The sequence below is a fragment of the Chrysochloris asiatica genome, unplaced genomic scaffold, assembly GCF_000296735.1.
Source record: "Chrysochloris asiatica unplaced genomic scaffold, ChrAsi1.0 scaffold00493, whole genome shotgun sequence".
Classification (NCBI taxonomy): domain Eukaryota; kingdom Metazoa; phylum Chordata; class Mammalia; order Afrosoricida; family Chrysochloridae; genus Chrysochloris; species Chrysochloris asiatica.
In genome coordinates, this window is record NW_006409011.1 from 114,415 (window position 1) to 132,245 (window position 17,831).

Below are 17,831 nucleotides of genomic sequence, written 5' to 3' on the forward strand. Positions count from 1 at the left end.
GATAGGGTCCCATATTCTGCTTGTGCTCTTCTTCCTTGATGGTCGTAGGGTCCTCTGTTTCTGGATTGTAAGATTAACTACTCCCCCGTGTTATAAAACTTCTACCTTTAAAGTTGTGACAGTCTCAATTACTCATGGTAACAGTTACTCATAGTGAATCATAAGAATCTTATCCCCATCTTTTTTCACCAGTCTTGTCTAGACAAGATGAAAACTATTTAGTGGGGACTCCACCTTCCCCCGACACACTTTGAAACTCAATTCCCTCTTGAAAACTTGTAAGCCAGTCACTTTGTACCTTTATCACCCCACTCATTTTGGGTAGCCAATGTCTGAGTTGCCCATCCCTCTCAATCCTGACACATATCTTTTTTTGAACCTTAAAATAAATTATTTTTATACAGTCATTTTTTTGTTTAATTATACTGTTCGTTTTTGCTACTTTATGTGCATTACATTGCTTTTTTACACTCTGAAGTGTCTTCTGGGTTTACATCTTTCTCCCTTTGTTCTTGTTGTTGTTGTGATGTGCCATGGAGTTGGTTCTGACTCATAGCAACCCAGTACAGGTTTTCCAAGGCTGTAAATCTTTATGGGAGCAGAAAGCCTCTTCTTTCTCTTGTGGAACAGCTGGTAGTTTCCAACTGCTGACTGTGAGGTTAGCAGCCTGATTCGTAACCACTACGCTATGAGAGCTCCTCCTTTCTCCCTTTAGTATGCACCATTTTATGTCTGTGGGTGGAAAGCCCTCCAAATGATTGTTTTGACATTTCTTGATGGGTATTTCTGGATTATAGGCTTATAATTGGCCAGTCATTTCAGAAGCCTGAAGGTAGTTCACTGTCTTTTGGCTTCCATTGTTGCTGGTAAGAAATCAGCTGCCATTCTAATGTTCATTTCTTTAAAGTTCTTCAAGAGGCAAAATAAGCTTGTGCTTGCTTTTTGGAGAGAATTGTTTGCAGTGTGTGTTTTCAGACTCCCCTAGGCGTCTTGAGAGTAGTGAGTTTATGTTAATTCAGAAAAGGAATTGAGAATGGCCGCACAACTTGAATGTAAGTGCTATCAGTAAATAATACACATAGAAATTGTTGAATTGGTTTAGTGCTCCATGTATATTTTCAACTACAACAAAAGTAATTATTTAAACAAACTTCCATGAGATTCTAATGTAAGTTGAAGTTTGAGAACCATTACTTTAGAGGTGACTTTTCTGTGACAGCTCTTACGATACAGTCTTTGCAGGTGATGTTCTCTGTTTTCACTGTTACTGTGTCTGAATGTGGATTTCTTATATGTGTCTTCAATGTGTATATTTTTCCTCTTACATGAAACATCACAGGCACCATATTTTGCAGTGATTGCCTGTCCCTTCTTCTTCCACTTTGAACTCTGTTTAGAAACGATGCGGTCCTCTTCCCATGGCACTTAACACTCTTATAAACTCTCCATCAATTTGTTTTTCTGTGCTGCACTCTAGACCATCTTCTAGAATACTGGCTTTGAAACTTGAGCCTACATAAAAGCCACATGGAAAGCTACTTAGAACATTAACTTGTCAATCCACCTCAAAGACTCTCATTTATTTGGACAGAGAAGAGATTTGGACATCAGAATTATACAAAGTTCTCGTGGCTGGTGGTTCCCACTCATAGCAACCCTGTGTAAGGTTCCACTACAAAGCTCTCTATGTGATGTTCATGCAGGTAGTCTGTGGACATTGGATAGCACTCGTAGGAAACACTCTCTTTTTAGCTGTGTGTCATTTTCTGCTAATTTATGTTTTCTATTTCAACATATATTTTCCTTTTAGAACCTGCAAAATGTTTAGGTCTCAGTATTAATACTTTTGTATTGCCAGATCATCAGTGATTTTAAGAAGATGTTAACTGTCTATTTCAGGTGGTACATGAGGAAGTTTGGAGTGGAAGGTTTAATCAGTAGCTTGTTGAAAACAGAAACTTGGCACTGCCTGGTCTAGTTGGCTCTAGTTGGTTGAAAGTTTAAAGATAATGGGCAGTATATAGAAATAGTGGTTTATTAGTATCACACATCTGGAATATCTGAGGAAATGGCACAGAGTGTTCTCACAAGTGTTGTTGTTTGTGTCCACTTGACATAGCCGTGGCTCTATACGGTAGGCACTGGGCAGTGTATCACAATGTCTGTAGTTCGAGCCCATCCCTGCTCCATGGGAGACAGATGAGACTTTCTGTTCCCTCAAGACTTGGAGTCTTGGTGTGGTGCTGCAGGACCACAAGGTTGGTTTGACCCTCAAGGTTGGTTCAAACTCACCAGCCACTCCTCAGAAACGTTATACTGGATCGTTGTAAGTCGGAACTGACTCAGTGGTACTTAACAACAACCGCAGCAACTTGAATAATACTGGTAAACATAGTTTTAGCAGGGCAGCAATATCAGTAACAGCAACAGTTTTTCTCATGAGAGCATTTACGGGTCTGCAGACTTTGACTCTTCTGAGGCGATGGTGTGAGATTGAATATGGGGGATAGAATTGAACATCGGGGCAATGACTGCCACAAACGAGAATCATGTGAGAATAGTTTTAAAGGAGAAAATGTATTTATGGACTACCTCTGTCCCCTTTGCCCCAAATAAGGAAATTGATGCAGTAGTCATCTTGTGTAATTGTGAGGATCTAGTGTGAGATCAGGAAAAAGATGAGGCATTTCTGCCCCCTCAAAGATTTAAAAAGCCTTGAAACTTTAGACAGGGTTGCTATAAGCCTGAACTGACTCGATGGCATTTAACAACAACAACAGGGTGAGGTACGAGTCCTGGTGTGATGCTGTAGGATAAGCACTGGACTGCTAGCCACCAACAAAGAGGAAGGATCAATAGTCGGAAAATATGGCCTTGGTGATATAAATGATGCTGGAGAATGCATGATAGAATTCGGCAAAACCAGTGATTTGTTCATTTAAAAGACCTTCTGTAGACAGCATAACAGACAACTATACACATGGACCGCACCAGATGGAATACATAGAAATCAAATTGACTACATCTTCGGAAAGAGAAGATGGAAAAGCTCCATATCATCAGTGAAAACAAGGCCAGGGGCACACTGTGGAACAGACCATCAATTACTCATATGCAAATTCACATTGAAGCTGAAGAAAATGAAAACAAGTCCACGAGAGCCAAAATATGACCTTGACTATATCCCACCTGAATTTAGAGATCATCTGAAGAACAGATTTGATACATTAAACACTAAAGAACTAAGACCAGAAGAGTTGTGGGATGACATCAAGAACATCATACATGAAGAAAGCAAAAAGTCATTGAGAAGACGAAAAAGAAGGAAAAGGTCAAAATGGATGTCAGAAGACACACTGAAACTTGCTCTCCAGTGTACAGATGCTAAGGCAAATGGAAGAAATGAGAAGGCCCAAGAGCTGAACAGAAAATTTGTTTGAACTACAAGGTCAGTGGTTCAAGCTCACCAGTTGCTCCTTAGAAACTCTATATAGGGTTGCTATGGGTCGGAACCAATTTGACAGCACTTACCAACAACATCATCTGACTTTATATACAAGGGGACTTCAAAAAGTTTGTGGGAATTTTTCATTATCTTTCAATTGCATTTTTTCTATGAATTTTCTGAAGTCCCCTCATAAATGGAAGTGTACCATTGCTGTTTGTTGCGACTGGAAACAATAGAGGAGGAATAGGTTGGTGTAAAGTGTTTAGTAGTGGCTATTCGTAGACAGTGAAAATATGATTTGGAGTTCATGTGTGGAATTCATACTTGAGCATGGGTGTTAGAAGGTAGAGATTCGAATTCAAGTTAAGGAAGTGGATGTGGTTGTCTTGGTAGAATACAATGAATGTGAAAAGCACACCAATTATTTAGATCTCTAATTTCTTTCAGAAGTGTTTTGTAGTTCTTATTATCAAGAGCAAAGAGCGCAGCCTTTGGTATGGATTGCATCTCAATGTAAAGAAATCAAAAATTCTCACCACTGGACCAATAAACGACATTCTTATCACCGGAGAAAAGATTGAAGTTGTCAAGGACTTCATTCTTCTTGTATCAACTATCAACACTCATGGAAGCAGCAGTCAAGGAATCAGAAGACATATTACATTAGGCAAATGTGCTGTATAAGACCTTTTACAAGTGTTGAAGAACAAAGATAACAGCTTGAGAACTAAGGTGTGCATGACCCAAGCCATAGTATTTTCAGTAACCTCATATGCATGTGAAATTTGGACAGTGAATAAGGAAGACCAGAGAAGAATTGATGCGTTTGAGTTATGGTGATGGAGGAGAATATTGGAAGTGCCATGGGCTGCCAAAAGAACCCACAAATCTGTGTTGGAAGAAGTGCAGCCAGAGTGCTCCTTGGAGGCCAGGATGGCCAAATGTCGTCTCTCATAGTTCAGACATATTGTCAGGAGGGACCAGTCGCTGGAGAAGGATATCATGTTTTTTATGGTCAGAGTAAAAGAGGAAGACCCCCAGTGAGATGGATTGGCAAAGTGGCAGCATCAAATGGGATCAAACATGGCAACAATTGTGAGGTTGGCCCAGGTCCGGGCAGTGTTTCGTTCTGTTGTGCATACGGTCGCTATGAGTCAGTATCAACTCAGGGGCATCCAACAACAACATCAAGGTCTTCCACAGTTTTCATTTGATTTATTCGGTATTTGCTGTATTTGGAGAAGGACATCATATTTGGTAAAGTGGAGAGTCAGTGAAAACTGGTAAGACCCTCAATGCAATGGATTGGCAAAGTGACAGCAGCAATGGGCTCTAGCATAGCAACAATTGTGAAGATGTCTCAGAATCAGACGGTGTTTTTTTCTGTTGTGCGTAGGGTCCCTATGAGTCAGAACTCACTCGGCAGTACCTAACAATGCACCATAAATGGCAGTCTTAAGGGTTGGCAGACTTAAAGGAATTGCTTTAACGTTTTGTTCTCCAGTTTCTTTCTCATGTGCTTTTAAAGTGATGATTACTGGGAAGTCGAAGTAAAGATTATTTTCTGAAAGCAAGTCAGTGCTAAGAAAGTTTGAGATTTAGAAAAGCACTAATAAAATTTTGACATTGTTTTAGGGAGATTGGTTTGCCTAGGGCTCCTTCACGTAGGTGTTCTTTTGTGATCAGTGATGTTTGCATTTCTCTAGGTACCAAGTGACTGGTTGACCTGTAGTTTCAGGCTGGAGGCAGATGTTTGGAATTATCCAGTATTGTTTTATTCTTTTGTTTATTAGGGGTGGTAGTAGACAGAGGGATTTGGCCATATAAATTGTTGAAGATAATGATGAATCTCAGCTTTATTAGTTTAACAATGAGAAGAGGAGGCGAGTTTTGGGGAGCGAGATGGTAGAAGTATGCAGGACGTGGAATCTTCTCCAGTGAGAAAGTAAATGTGAGAAGAAGGCTGAGCAGGAGATTTTTCCTGAGAACAGATACCCGAATCATTATTTGGGAGTTCCTAGGTGTCCTGGTGTGGCGCTGTGGATTAATGCTCTGGACTGCAAGGCTGGCTTGAACTGCACGGTCAGTGACTGAAGCTCACCAACCACTCCTTGGAAACCCTGTCCAGGGTTTCTTTGGGTCAGAACTGACTTGACAACAACAACAATAGTGTGGCACTGTAGGATAAACTCTGGATGGAAAACCCACTGACTGCTCGTAGGAAACCCTTATGCAAGATTGCTGTGAGTTAGAACTGACTCAACAACATCTAGGAGATAAAGCAGAATCCAGTGATGACAAAGTCTGTGCTGTGGCCAGGGGTATGTATGGTTGGTATGGAGTGTAGGGGTAAAGGACTTTGGAGATGGATCCCTAACTTGTGGATACTAGATGCAGGGATTTTTAGATTCCTAGATCCATACTTGATGGCAGGGATTCAGAACAGAAGTCTGGACTAAAATCTTTGATGAGCGATGGAGCTCAACATAATTGTCCTTAATGACAAATCACGTGGGAAGAGTGAATATTGAATCTTAGTTGAGATTGTTCAGTCCTACACCTCCTGGAAATTTTACCCAGATAAGATACTGGTCCTGGATTAGATACTTTACTGCTCAAAGAGGAAATGCTGAAAGCATAAAACTGAGGACTATCCTTAATATGCAGAGAGAAGGAAAGCTTTTGAGTCTCCTTGTTACTCTGTCAAGGTGATGAAGTGGTTAAGCACTAAACCAGAAGGTCCTTGGCCTGTGAACCCCCAGCTGGTCAGTCTGCTTCCTTAAAGATTCCATCCTTGGAAACCCTATGGGCAGTTCCACTTTGCTCTGTGGGGCCACACAGGCTTACACTTTCTCTTGTTTACTACAGATGCTTGTTTGGAGAGCCCTGAGACTGAGACGGGGAGCTTCCTGACTCTCCCACTGCCTGATTGTTGGGCAGATTTCTTGTCATTTCACAGTATGGCAGCTCCAGATATGATTCCCATACTTGGTAAGTTCCTTCGTCTGTAAATGCCCTCAGAAATCAAGCTCACGTGGCCCCTGTCCCTTAGAGGAGTCACTGAGTGCAATAGCCATAGGAAGGGGTGCCTAGGAAGACTGGGTGAATTGGAAAGTGGGAGAAGCAAAATCACAAGGCTTCCAAGTGATTTGGGTTCAATTTAGGGTCTTTGTGGGTTTAGGGAGGGAGTCTGTGTGCTTGGTATGTGAGGAAAGGTCACAGATGGTGAGTAAACCTTACACTATCCCATTTATTTATGTTAGTAAACAATGGCAACTACCCGTTTTACCTCTGTGAACTTCAATTTATTTCACCCATAAATTGTGAAGGTCACTTCTTCCCTGCCCTATTTTCTGCCCTTAGTGGAGCAGGGATGCTGTGACATCTTGTGAAGTATTTGTGTTGGTGTATATGTTTTGGTGTGTACATCTTTGTCTGTGTTTTCAGGGCGTGGATGTTCATGGCTGTTGTGGGGCAGTGTCCTGATTTGTACTTGTTCAAGCGCTGAGCATACTTTGGTTCTCATGGTTCCTCTCTTCTCCTTTAGCTGTGTCTTCCCAGGACCCTGCTTGTCTCCAGGAATTGGAAAGTTCTCTTCCTTCAAAAGACCATTCCTGTCCCCAGAGTATGGACTTTTTTCCTTGTAATGACCTGGAGCCTCAAATGCCCACTGGGGCTAGTTTGCAGGTATACCTAGAGATCAGGACCCTTGCTGGTAGGCAAGACATGGCTCTCGAAGGTCCCTACTACTGCATGCTGAGGTCTGTTTTCAATTCTTCATCCTGGTTGAACGATGCATGATCAGAGTGTAAGAGAGAGAGCTGTTGTGAGAATATCCTGGAGTCAGTATATTAGGGGAAACAATAAATAAAGCAGGAGCTGGCCGAAGCCTCAGGATTACGCTCAACCCTGGAGATGGAGCTAGAAGCTCCTAGACCAGGCTAGAAGTGGAGAGAGAGATTTGGTCTGGTGCTAGAGGTGCATCTGAAGGGATGACTGAGATCACCTCATGGGGAAGAGAAGATTTCTGAGGATGGCCACTAAAGCTGAGACCCCCAAATCCTTGTCTGAAAATCCTGCATGTTGGGTCTCTGATTTCCTGTCTTCAACGTCAGCTCTCTTTTCTGTGAACATTGATAGTCTGACTTTTCAGTAATGCAGACTGTATGTGATGTTCTAGGACTCCGTGACTTTCCAGGATGTTGCTGTGGACTTTACTGAGAAAGAGTGGCCCTTGCTGGATTCTTCTCAGAGAAAACTGTATAAAGATGTAATGCTGGAGAACTATAGCAACCTCACTTCAGTGGGTAAGGCTGGCATCAGTTCTACACTTACCCAGTCGTTGCTCCAACTCCGGTGGTTCCGGACAGCCCTTGCTGTGATCCAGGACCTTTATGGGGATTCACCACACTGCTCTGAACAAGTAGGAGCTGTCTTTATCCTCATTGTGTCTGTCCGTAGATACTAAGTCATGGAGCTTGGAGGTTCTCATGTGTGTGTCTGAGCTTGAGTATGGGTTTCTAAGATAAGAACCCCCCATTCTTTGGAGGACTAAATGTATGGGCATTTGTGGTTTTGTTTTTTATGGAGACCTCTACTGTGGTTTTTTTGTTTGGTTTTGTTTTGATAAGAAACTTGTCACCTCCATTTTGCTGCTCCTAAATCAGACTTGTCCATCTTCATTAAACACATGTTGGCCCTAGTATAATAGAAAAAAAGGGTTATCCTCTGCTTAGTCCTCCCTCAACGTGTGTTTCCCTCTGAGTAGGGTATCAGCTTGGCAAGCCCAGCCTCATCTCCCACTTGGAGCAGGAAGAGGAGCTGAGGACAGAGGAGAAGGAGGCTCACCAAGCATTCTCTCAAGGTGCGTACCAGACGCATGGGTGTGCACTTTTGAATGCCAGCTCTGTTCAGTGTTCATGCTGAGGTATGTTAGCAAATATCAATGAGGAAACTGAAAATACCTTTTTCTTTTATGATGCCCATGTGGTCTCAAAAATTCTGTGGTTTCATTGCCCTTCATCTTTGTTTTTTTTCGTTGTTGTTGTTTTTGTTTTTTTAAAGAAACCTTTTAGTAAGCACAAACAACTTTTTAATACATTATCAATACAAATAGGAAAATGTCTTTTAATGAATAGGATATATTCAAAGAGCTGAAGGATTGTCTCCATAATAACACAATAAAAATAATCAATTTTGAAGCAAAATTGCAAAGTAAAATTTTGAGGAGACCATTGTCTACTGATAGCACTTTAAATACAGCCTAAATTGTGTACATCATTGGAGGAGGCTGGGCAAGCTTATTTTTTCTGTAGAGCGATACTTAACTTTTATTAGCACCATTATAATCTTATTATCAGTTGTTCATCTGTAAACTGTTATGTCAGGTAAAACTTTAAAGCAAGTTTTCAGTGCAATGTATGTAGTTCCTTCTTTTAAGACACTTGGAGCCTAAAGTCTTAAAGCGTGTTAGTTGGCAAAGAAAGAAATCAGTCATAGGAAGAAAGGAGGCTTATCGTGGCTGTGACATGCATCTGAATGTATTGTGTCTAATGCTGTAGCTTGCCAGCTGCATGTGGGATTATGAATTGCAGATCTGTGGGTTGCTGGCAGTTATTAGCTCTAGGTGGTCACCATTTAAGGATGTCTCATTTGCTGTCTTTTGAGATTAACTAGCTTCATCCTCTCTCTGATGTGCTCTGCAATGGAAACTATGTAAAATGGACATACAAAATCCTGTTCAGTTCTATCATGATAAACTATAGGAACAGTTAATCTATTGAAAAATGATTTCCCTACTGCTTCAATTTCAGTCACATTTCTCCTGGTCATTAATAGCTTCAGGCTCTGCTGGACAATCTTGCAAAATCTTTTCAACATTTGAGTGAAACGCAATGTCATTTCCAACCTATGTACATTCTCTTTAGATGATATCGTAAACTGTTTGTGTACTCTGTTCAATGGAGGAAGCGTAACCCCAGATGACTGAGAAGTGCAGTGCAAAGATTGACTGAACACTACTGTGGCCTGTCGCAACTCTCTTCCATAGTCATAAGTGCTCTGTGCGATACCAGTGGAATTTTCCATTGCGTTTCACTCAAATGCTGAAAAGAGTTTCAAGATTGGCCAGCAGAGCCTGAAGCTTATAATGGTGGACGAGCAGTTTTTCAGTAAAACTTTTGTTTCGGTCCTTTCTGCACTACCCAGAAAAGGGTCCGTATGACGTAGTTCTGGGTTCTCATCGTAACTTAAAGGGGAAACTGTCACAATGTTCAGAGCCGTTGATGTCCTGCAAATGAAGGAGGAAAATGTCCTCAAATTCCTTGCAGCAGGAACCCACTGAGGTGGCACCAACCTTGACTTCCAAATGGAACCGCACATTTACAAAAGGAAAAGTGATGGCATCTACATCAGAAACCTGAAGAGGACCTGGGAGAAGCTTCTGGTAGCAGCTCGGGTCATTATTGTCATTGAAAACCCAGCTGATGTCAGTGTCATCTCCTCCAGGAATGCCGGCCAGCGAGCAGTGCTGAAGTTTGCTGCTGCCACTGGAGCCATTCCTATCACTGTGCACTTTACTCCAGGAACCTTCACGAATCAGATCCAGACAGCCTTCCGGGAGCCACGGCTTCTGGTGGTTACTGATCCCAGGGCTGACCACCAACCTCTCACAGAAGCATCTTATGTTAACTTGTCCACCATTGCTCTGTGCAACACAGATTCTCCTCTGCGCTATGTGGACATTGCCATCTCATGTAACAACAAGGGAGCTCACTCAGCGGGTCTGATGTGGTGGAGGCTGGCTCGGGAAGTTCTATGCTTGCATGGAGCACCCATGGGAAGTCATGCCTGACCTCTATTTCTACAGAGACCCAGAAGGAACTGAAAAGGAAGAGCAGGCCGCTGCTGAAAAGGCTATGACCAAGGAAGAATGTCAGGGCGAATGGACTGCGCCTGCCCCTGAATTCACTGCTGCTCAGCCCGAGGTCGTAGACTGGCCTGAAGGTTGCAGGGGCCCTCTGTGCCCATTCAGCAGTTCCTTAATGAAGAAGACTAGAGCATCCAGCCTGCAACTGAAGCCGGGTCCGTAGCACCCACTGTTCAGGCCGCTGATTGGGTAGGAACAACCACTGAGTGGTCTGAAGCTGTTCTCTCAGTCTCTAAGAAAATGGAAATAAGGTTGACAGAAAATAAACATCGATTTCTAAAAACAAACCAAAAAACTTTTGTTTCCTGAGTGTCATCACCCAATCTAATGTTGGTCTTAAGCAGAGCTTCCACAAGTTCACGTAGCCATTCTGCTGCCTGGGCGGCATCTTCCTCACATTGAAATAACTGCACTAGCTGAAAATTATGTGATAGATTACATTCATCCTATCCTATATCATTTCATTGCCATGGTTACAGTCCCCTCCATGCATCATCAAACAACCTAAGGTTATACCCTGCAAGCCTGCTCCACAGTCATGAACACACAGCACCTCTCCTTCTCTGGGTCTAGAGTCCCCAACCACTCCATCTCTCCATGTCATCGTCTCTGTCTCTATGTCTGGTGTCACTTTTTCTCTGGGTAGGGTCCCGCACTCCACTCTTCTCCCTTGATGGTCCCATGGACCTCTGTTCCTGGACTGAAAAGTCAACCACTTCCTTCCTTTTGCTACAAAACATCTACCTTTACATTTCCAACCTTCACAGTTAGTCCTGATAGTAATTATTCACTATTGTGCCACATGAGTACCAGCCTCATCTCTTTTCATCATCCCCACCCAGACAAACTGACTGGATACTACTCAGTGGAGATTCTGTCTTCCTCCATGCCCTCTGGATCTAGGCTCCCTCTTAAAAAGCTTGTAATCCAGTCACTTCTTGCCTTTGTAGCCCCCCATTTTGGGTAGCCATTGTCCAAGTTGCCCATCCTTGTCTACCCTGTGTATTGAGGGGGTGGGAATTATCCTCGCTGTAAAGATTTGTCAGCTGAATCATCTTTAACCATCATACATCTACCATGTCTTCATATCTTTGTTTCATAAGCCGTAAACCTTCCATCTCTTTGTATGTGGTCCACATTTTCTTTATTTTCAAGGCCTATTAAATTCTTTCCATAGGCCCAAGATGCCTGATTGGAGATTTGATTCAAAAGACCTTGACCATTTTCATGTAACCCTTGCAATCCCACATCAACATTTTTCAGGTTCTCTTCAAGCAGTTTTAAGGTTTGCTGAATCGAGGCTCCATCAGCTGGTGCCACATCTATGCACACCATCCCTAATAAGTCATCCAACTGCTGAGACAAATCTTGGGCAACTCCATGAAATTCAAGAGCTGCTTGCCAACAGAGTTTGCCTTAATTCCAGCTGACTGCCTTGTCGATAACAAACAACAAATTTGTTGCTGCAGTGACTTCAATTCCACAAGATCTTCATCCCCAGCATTCAAGAGTGCAGCAGTGTACTGCTGATTAAGCTCTGCATATATTGCAGACCATTCACTGTGCTGGTTCTCGATATCTTCATGCTTCTGCTGCAGGGCCTGTGAAGTTCTCACTGAGTCTCCCATCTCCCTCTGGGCTCTTAGTTGTTCTGATTCAGGCCCTTCAAGCCCGTTCACAACCAGTATTACTTTCTGTTGAATCTCTTCTAACTGTGTGAGTTTACTGTGTTGCCTACAAACTTCCTGTTAGTGAATATATTGTTCTCTCAGTGAATCTAACTGTATAACCACATAACCTATGGCAGTACAAGCAATTTGTCATTCATAGGAAACCCTGAGCCATTAAAACGATGCTGCTGCTGTAATTTGGTCAGTAATTCTTGTCCTATTTAAAGAAATGTTTCAGGGTCAACTGATGGAAGAAAGTTGAAATCCACAAACTTTTCCTTCTCTTGCTGATTATTTTTATCACTTCCATTGTTAATCAAAGCAAGTTCATCATATAATGATGTAGACTCCTTTGTAAATTTCTCATAAACTAGCCTCTTACCTAACCAGCCATGTGATCATAGCTAAGACTTCCACCAAAATCCTCTGTTAACTGGCATAGTTCTATATAATGAGCCAGTTTATTGGCAGACACTAAAATAACTTCAAAGCCAAGTCTGTCCTTTTCTTTCCAGAAACGAAAATGTGTTACTTTTTTATCTTAGAATTCATCTGGCTTCACTATACAAACATGGGACACCTCAGCTGGAACAACATTCTGTGGCATTAAGACTACTGTGTTCACCATATCCCATCGTGATTTTATGCCTTGCATTGTCACAGTACATCCTCTAACCTTTTATTTTCCACTTGGAATGCTGAGTAGATAGTCTGAGGTGACACTCAGCTCATCCATGTTTGTCTGTTCCAGCCATAATGAAATTGTTAGAATAAGGCTACTTGATCTGCCCTTAACTCCTGAAAATAAGGCTAGTTTTTTATTCAGAATGGGTAATAGAAATATCACTGAGACCTTCATTTCACTCTAGTAAGCTTCCTCACTTCTGGCTGGTGCTGACGGTGGCTGCCCCTTATGTTTATAGTCTATGTTATTATCCTAATCTTACATAGCTGACATTTTTTATCATACTGTCTTTACAAATCAGTGCCAATCTTTGAAGAATTATTTCTCAGTGAATTGAGTTAAATATCTTCCTCCCCTATCATTATACCTCAACATAAACCAGTAAACCAGCTGGACCAATAAGCAACATCATGATAAATGATCAAAGGAAATTAACATGGATAAATAATGCCTATGGAAGTAGCAGTGAAGAATTCAAATGACTTAACTGCTTTGGACAAATCTATTGCAAAAGATCTCCTTACGGTATTGAAGAACAAAGATTCACTTTGAGGATTAAGGTCCCCTAACAAGCCATGGCATTTTCAGTCACTTTCATACATGCAGAAACTAAATAATGAGCAAGGTATATCCAAGAATTGATACTTATGGATTATGTTGTTGTTAGGTGCCATCGAGTCGGTACCAACTCATAGTGACCTTATGCACAGCAGAACGAAACACTGCCTGGTCCTGGGCCAACGTCACTATTGAAGTCCATTGATGTTGCCACTTGGCCAGTCCATCTCATTGGGGGTCTTCCTCTTTTTCTCTGACCCTCCACCTTACCAAACATGATATCTTTCTCCAGTGACTGGTGCCTCCTGACAGTATGTCCGAAGTATGAGAGACGAAGTTTGGCCATCTTGGCCTCTAAGGAGCACTCTGGATGCACTTCTTCCAAAACGGATGTATTGGTTCTTTTGTCAGCCCATGGCACTTTCAATATTCTCCTCCAACACCATAACTCAAAGGTATCAATTCTTCTGTGGTCTTCCTTATTCGCTGTCCAACTTTCACATGCATATGAGGTTATTAAAAATACCGTGGCTTGGGTCAGGCGTACCTTAGTCCTCAAGCTGACATCATTGCTCTTCAACACTTTAAAAAGGTTTTGTGCAGCAGATTTGCATAATGCAATATGTCGCCTGATCACTTAACTGCTGCTCCCGTGAGTGTTGATAGTTGATCCAAGAAGAATGAAGTCCTTGACAACTTCAGTCTTTTCTCTGTTGATAAGAATGTTTATTGGTCCAGTGGTGAGGATTTTTGTTTTCTTGACATTGAGATGTAATCCATACTGAAGACTGTGCTCTTTGATCTTCATCAGTAAATGTTTTAAGTCCTCTTCACTTTCAGCAAGCAAGGTTGTATCATCTGCATATTGCAGGTTGTTAATGAATCTTCCTCAAATCCTGATGCCACGTGTTTCTTCATAAAAGCCAGCTTCTTGGATTATTTGCTCAGCATACAGGTTGAATAAGTATGATGAAAGAATACAACCTTGTTGCACACCTTTCTTAATTTTAAACCATTCAGTGTCCCCATGTTCTGTTCGAACAACTGCCTCTTGGTCCAGGTCCAGGTGCCTCATGAGCACAATTAAGAATTCTGGAATACTCATACTTCACAATGTTGTCCATAGCTTGTCATGATCCACACAACCGAAAGCCTTTGTATAATCAATAAATTGAATTATGGTGTTGGTTTATTGTTGAGTGCCATCTAGTCGGTTCTAACGCATAGCAACCCTATATAGAGATGGTGTTGATGAAGAATATTGAATGTGCCATGAACTGCCAGAAGAACAAACAAATCTGGGTTAGAAGTAAAGCCAGAAAGCTCCTTAGAAGTGAGGATGGCATGCCTTCGTCTCACAAACTTTGGATGTGTTATCTGGAGGGATGCATCTCTGGAGAAGGGACACATCTCTGGAGAATGAAAAAGAAAGACCCTCACCAAGATGGATTGACACAATGACTACAATACTGAGTTCGAATATAACAATTATTATAAGGATGGTGCAAGACCAGGCAGTGTTTTATTCTGTTATATGAAGGGTCACTGTGTGTTGGAACTAACTCTGACATCAACTAATAGAGTGGATATCATTATACATAAATTTCACAGAATTAAATACCAAGCAGTCTTTTTTGACTCGTGTGTGCATATGTATTTCCCTTTTATATTACTTTTCCATGTTTTTGGTTACAAAAAGCAGTCTTACCAATTTTTGTCGTTGTTATTCCAGTAAGTCATTTTTATTTTATTTTATTTTTTTACCTTTCTTTCAGGTTGGGAGATTCCATCAAAAGCAAAGTGGTCTCTTCTTATAGAAGACATTTTTGGGAAGGAAACATCCAGTGGTGTAACATTGGTAAGGATTTCTTGGGATAATTCCTGATCTTCCAAATTAGAAGTCTGGAGCTGCCTAATGTCAGAGAAGTAGATCAAGAGGAAGCAGCATTTTAGAGACAGTGCTCTTAGACTGAAGGGACACCCTAAACATAGTTTTAGACTTCTTCACTTAAACTCTGAAAAGTTATTATTTCCATAACCATGTCTCAGGGATATTGAGTGTTAGTCTTGCTTCACTTTTGAATAATTAACCAAGCTGTATATGTAAAAAGCCTATAAATCTAGTTTTGATGGAGCCTAATAGCGTAGTGGAGTCTTGGTTTGGTGCCGTGGGTTAATGTGCTGGCAAAGTCAGTTTGATCCACAAGGTTGGCAGTTCCAGCTCACCAGTTCTCAGAAACCCTATACAGGTTCGCCATGGGTCGGAACTGACTTGATGGCACTTAACAACAACAATAATAGCATAGTGGACTCCAGGTTTATAAGATAAGCACCGAGCTACAAACCACAAGGTTGGCTGTTCAAACCCACCAGCTGCTCTTTGGAAACCCTATACAGGGTCACTATGAGTCAACTGACTCGATGGCACTTATCAATAACAGTAATGGCATAGTGTTCATCTGTTCTAATTGAAAGACCACAAATGGAGTAGGAAGAGAACATGTACTTTGTCAGTGATGCCATCTTTCATCCTGTAGTCAATGATGTGCTTCCTTCCTATTCATAGCAGTTTTTGTTGGAGAGAATTCCTATAAATGTAATGAATACAGGAAATGCTTTACTCAACACTCATCTCTTTAATCAACAGGAAAGAACTGGTCTTGGTGAGGAACCCACTGAGTATACTCACTTTCTTGATGTCTTCAGCATGGGGGCTCATCTTACTCAGCAGTTGGGATGTCGGAATGGGAAGAGGCCCTATCACCGCCATGACTATGGGGTAGGCCTCAAAGACAGCTCGCATCTCACCCAACATGTGAAAATTTATGGTGGGAGAAACATGTACGGATGCCATCAGTGCCAAAAAGCCTTCACCACAAGGTCTTCCCTCACACGCCATAAGAGGATACACACCGGAGAGAAGCCCTATGAATGCAGTGCCTGTGGGAAAGCCTTCAATGATCCTTCAGCTCTTCGGAGTCATGTTCGAACTCACACAAAAGAGAAGCCCTTTGAATGCAATCAGTGTGGAAATGCATTCCGCACCCTCTCCTCCCTGAAGATACACATGCGAATTCACACTGGGGAGAGGCCTTATGAGTGTGACCAGTGTGGGAAGGCCTATGGCAGGAGCTGCCACCTCACTGCACACAAGAGGACACATACTGGAGAGAGACCCTATGAATGTCACGACTGTGGGAAGGCTTTCCAGCACCCTTCACACCTTAAAGAGCATGTCCGGAATCACACTGGGGAGAAACCCTATGAGTGCACGCAGTGTGGCAAAGCCTTCCGCTGGAAGTCTAACTTTAACTTGCACAAGAAAAACCACATGGTAGTGAAAACATATGAATGTAAAGAGTGTGGGAAAGCCTTTGGTGATGTTACATCAAGGAGGAAACATATGAGAATTCATATTGTCAAAAAGCCTGTTATCTGTAGACAATGTGGGAAAGCCTTCAGAAACCAGTCGATCCTTAAGACACACATGAATTCTCACACTGGGGAGAAGCCGTATGGGTGTGATCTATGTGGAAAGGCCTTCAGTGCAAGTTCAAACCTCACTGCACACAGGAAAATACATACCCAAGAGAGACGCTATGAATGTACTGCCTGTGGGAAGGTCTTCAGTGATTACTTATCACGAAGAAGGCATATGAGCATTCATCTTGTAAAGAAACGAGTTGAATGCAGACAGTGTGGAAAAGCCTTCAGAAACCAGTCCACCCTTAACACACACATGAGAACTCACACAGGAGAGAAACCGTATGAGTGTGATCATTGTGGGAAAGCCTTCAGCATAGGCTCTAACCTTAATGTGCATCGGAGAATACACACTGGGGAGAAACCATATGAATGTCTTGCCTGTGGCAAAGCCTTCAGTGACCATTCATCCCTGAGAAGTCATGTGAAAACACACCGAGGGGACAAACTCTTTGTGTCATCAGTGTGGAAGCGGCTACAGTGAACATGCTTTCTTTAAGAAACAGAGTTTAGACTGGAAAAAACAAAACAAAAAACTTGTAGATATAAGAGGCAGGAAAGCTTTCATGAGCTCTCACTTTACTGGACTAAAAAGCAAACAGAAAGCTGGAGAAACGTAATCTTTATAACATCTATGAGGATTTGGGTTGTTTCTTGTCATCTGTGAGAATAGAAATGTATATCTGCACTTAACTCATAGTAAAAATGACATATGCTTGGTATTTAATGTAGAAATATTTTTAGTGCCGTCTCACCTTTTGGGTTATAAGAGTAAACACAACAAAGAAAATCTCTCTGAATGCAATGGCAGGGTATTCTTTACTGGTCTTGCACTGTGTTCCTCATGAAAGAAATCACTGAAGACAAAAGCCTACACACACACACACACACACGAGTAAAGTCTACAGTAGAGTTGTGTAAACTATGGCCTGTGGCCTGTTTTTATATGCTCCACAAACTAGGTATAGTTTTTTTGTTTTTTTTACATTTTTAAAGAAGAAGGATATGTAACAGAGATGATGTGTGGTCAACAAAGCCTGAAATACTTGCCATCTCCTC

At 41.8% G+C, this 17,831-nt stretch overlaps 1 protein-coding gene and 2 pseudogenes across 1 annotated transcript; 2 read left to right on the forward strand and 1 right to left on the reverse strand.

Annotated features, from left to right (window-relative positions):
* Nucleotides 1–1,033: 1,033 nt before the first annotated feature.
* Nucleotides 1,034–17,256, forward strand: ZNF317 (zinc finger protein 317). The gene is made up of 7 exons (XM_006877410.1): nt 1,034–1,052; nt 6,317–6,439; nt 6,996–7,135; nt 7,629–7,755; nt 8,217–8,312; nt 15,065–15,147; nt 15,937–17,256. The coding sequence occupies exons 1-7, from the start codon at nt 1,034–1,036 to the stop codon at nt 17,254–17,256; spliced, it is 1,908 nt and encodes a 635-aa protein (XP_006877472.1).
* On the reverse strand, nt 9,071–12,905 carry LOC102825217 (annotated as a pseudogene).
* LOC102827509 lies at nt 9,717–10,622 on the forward strand (annotated as a pseudogene).
* Nucleotides 17,257–17,831: the final 575 nt, after the last annotated feature.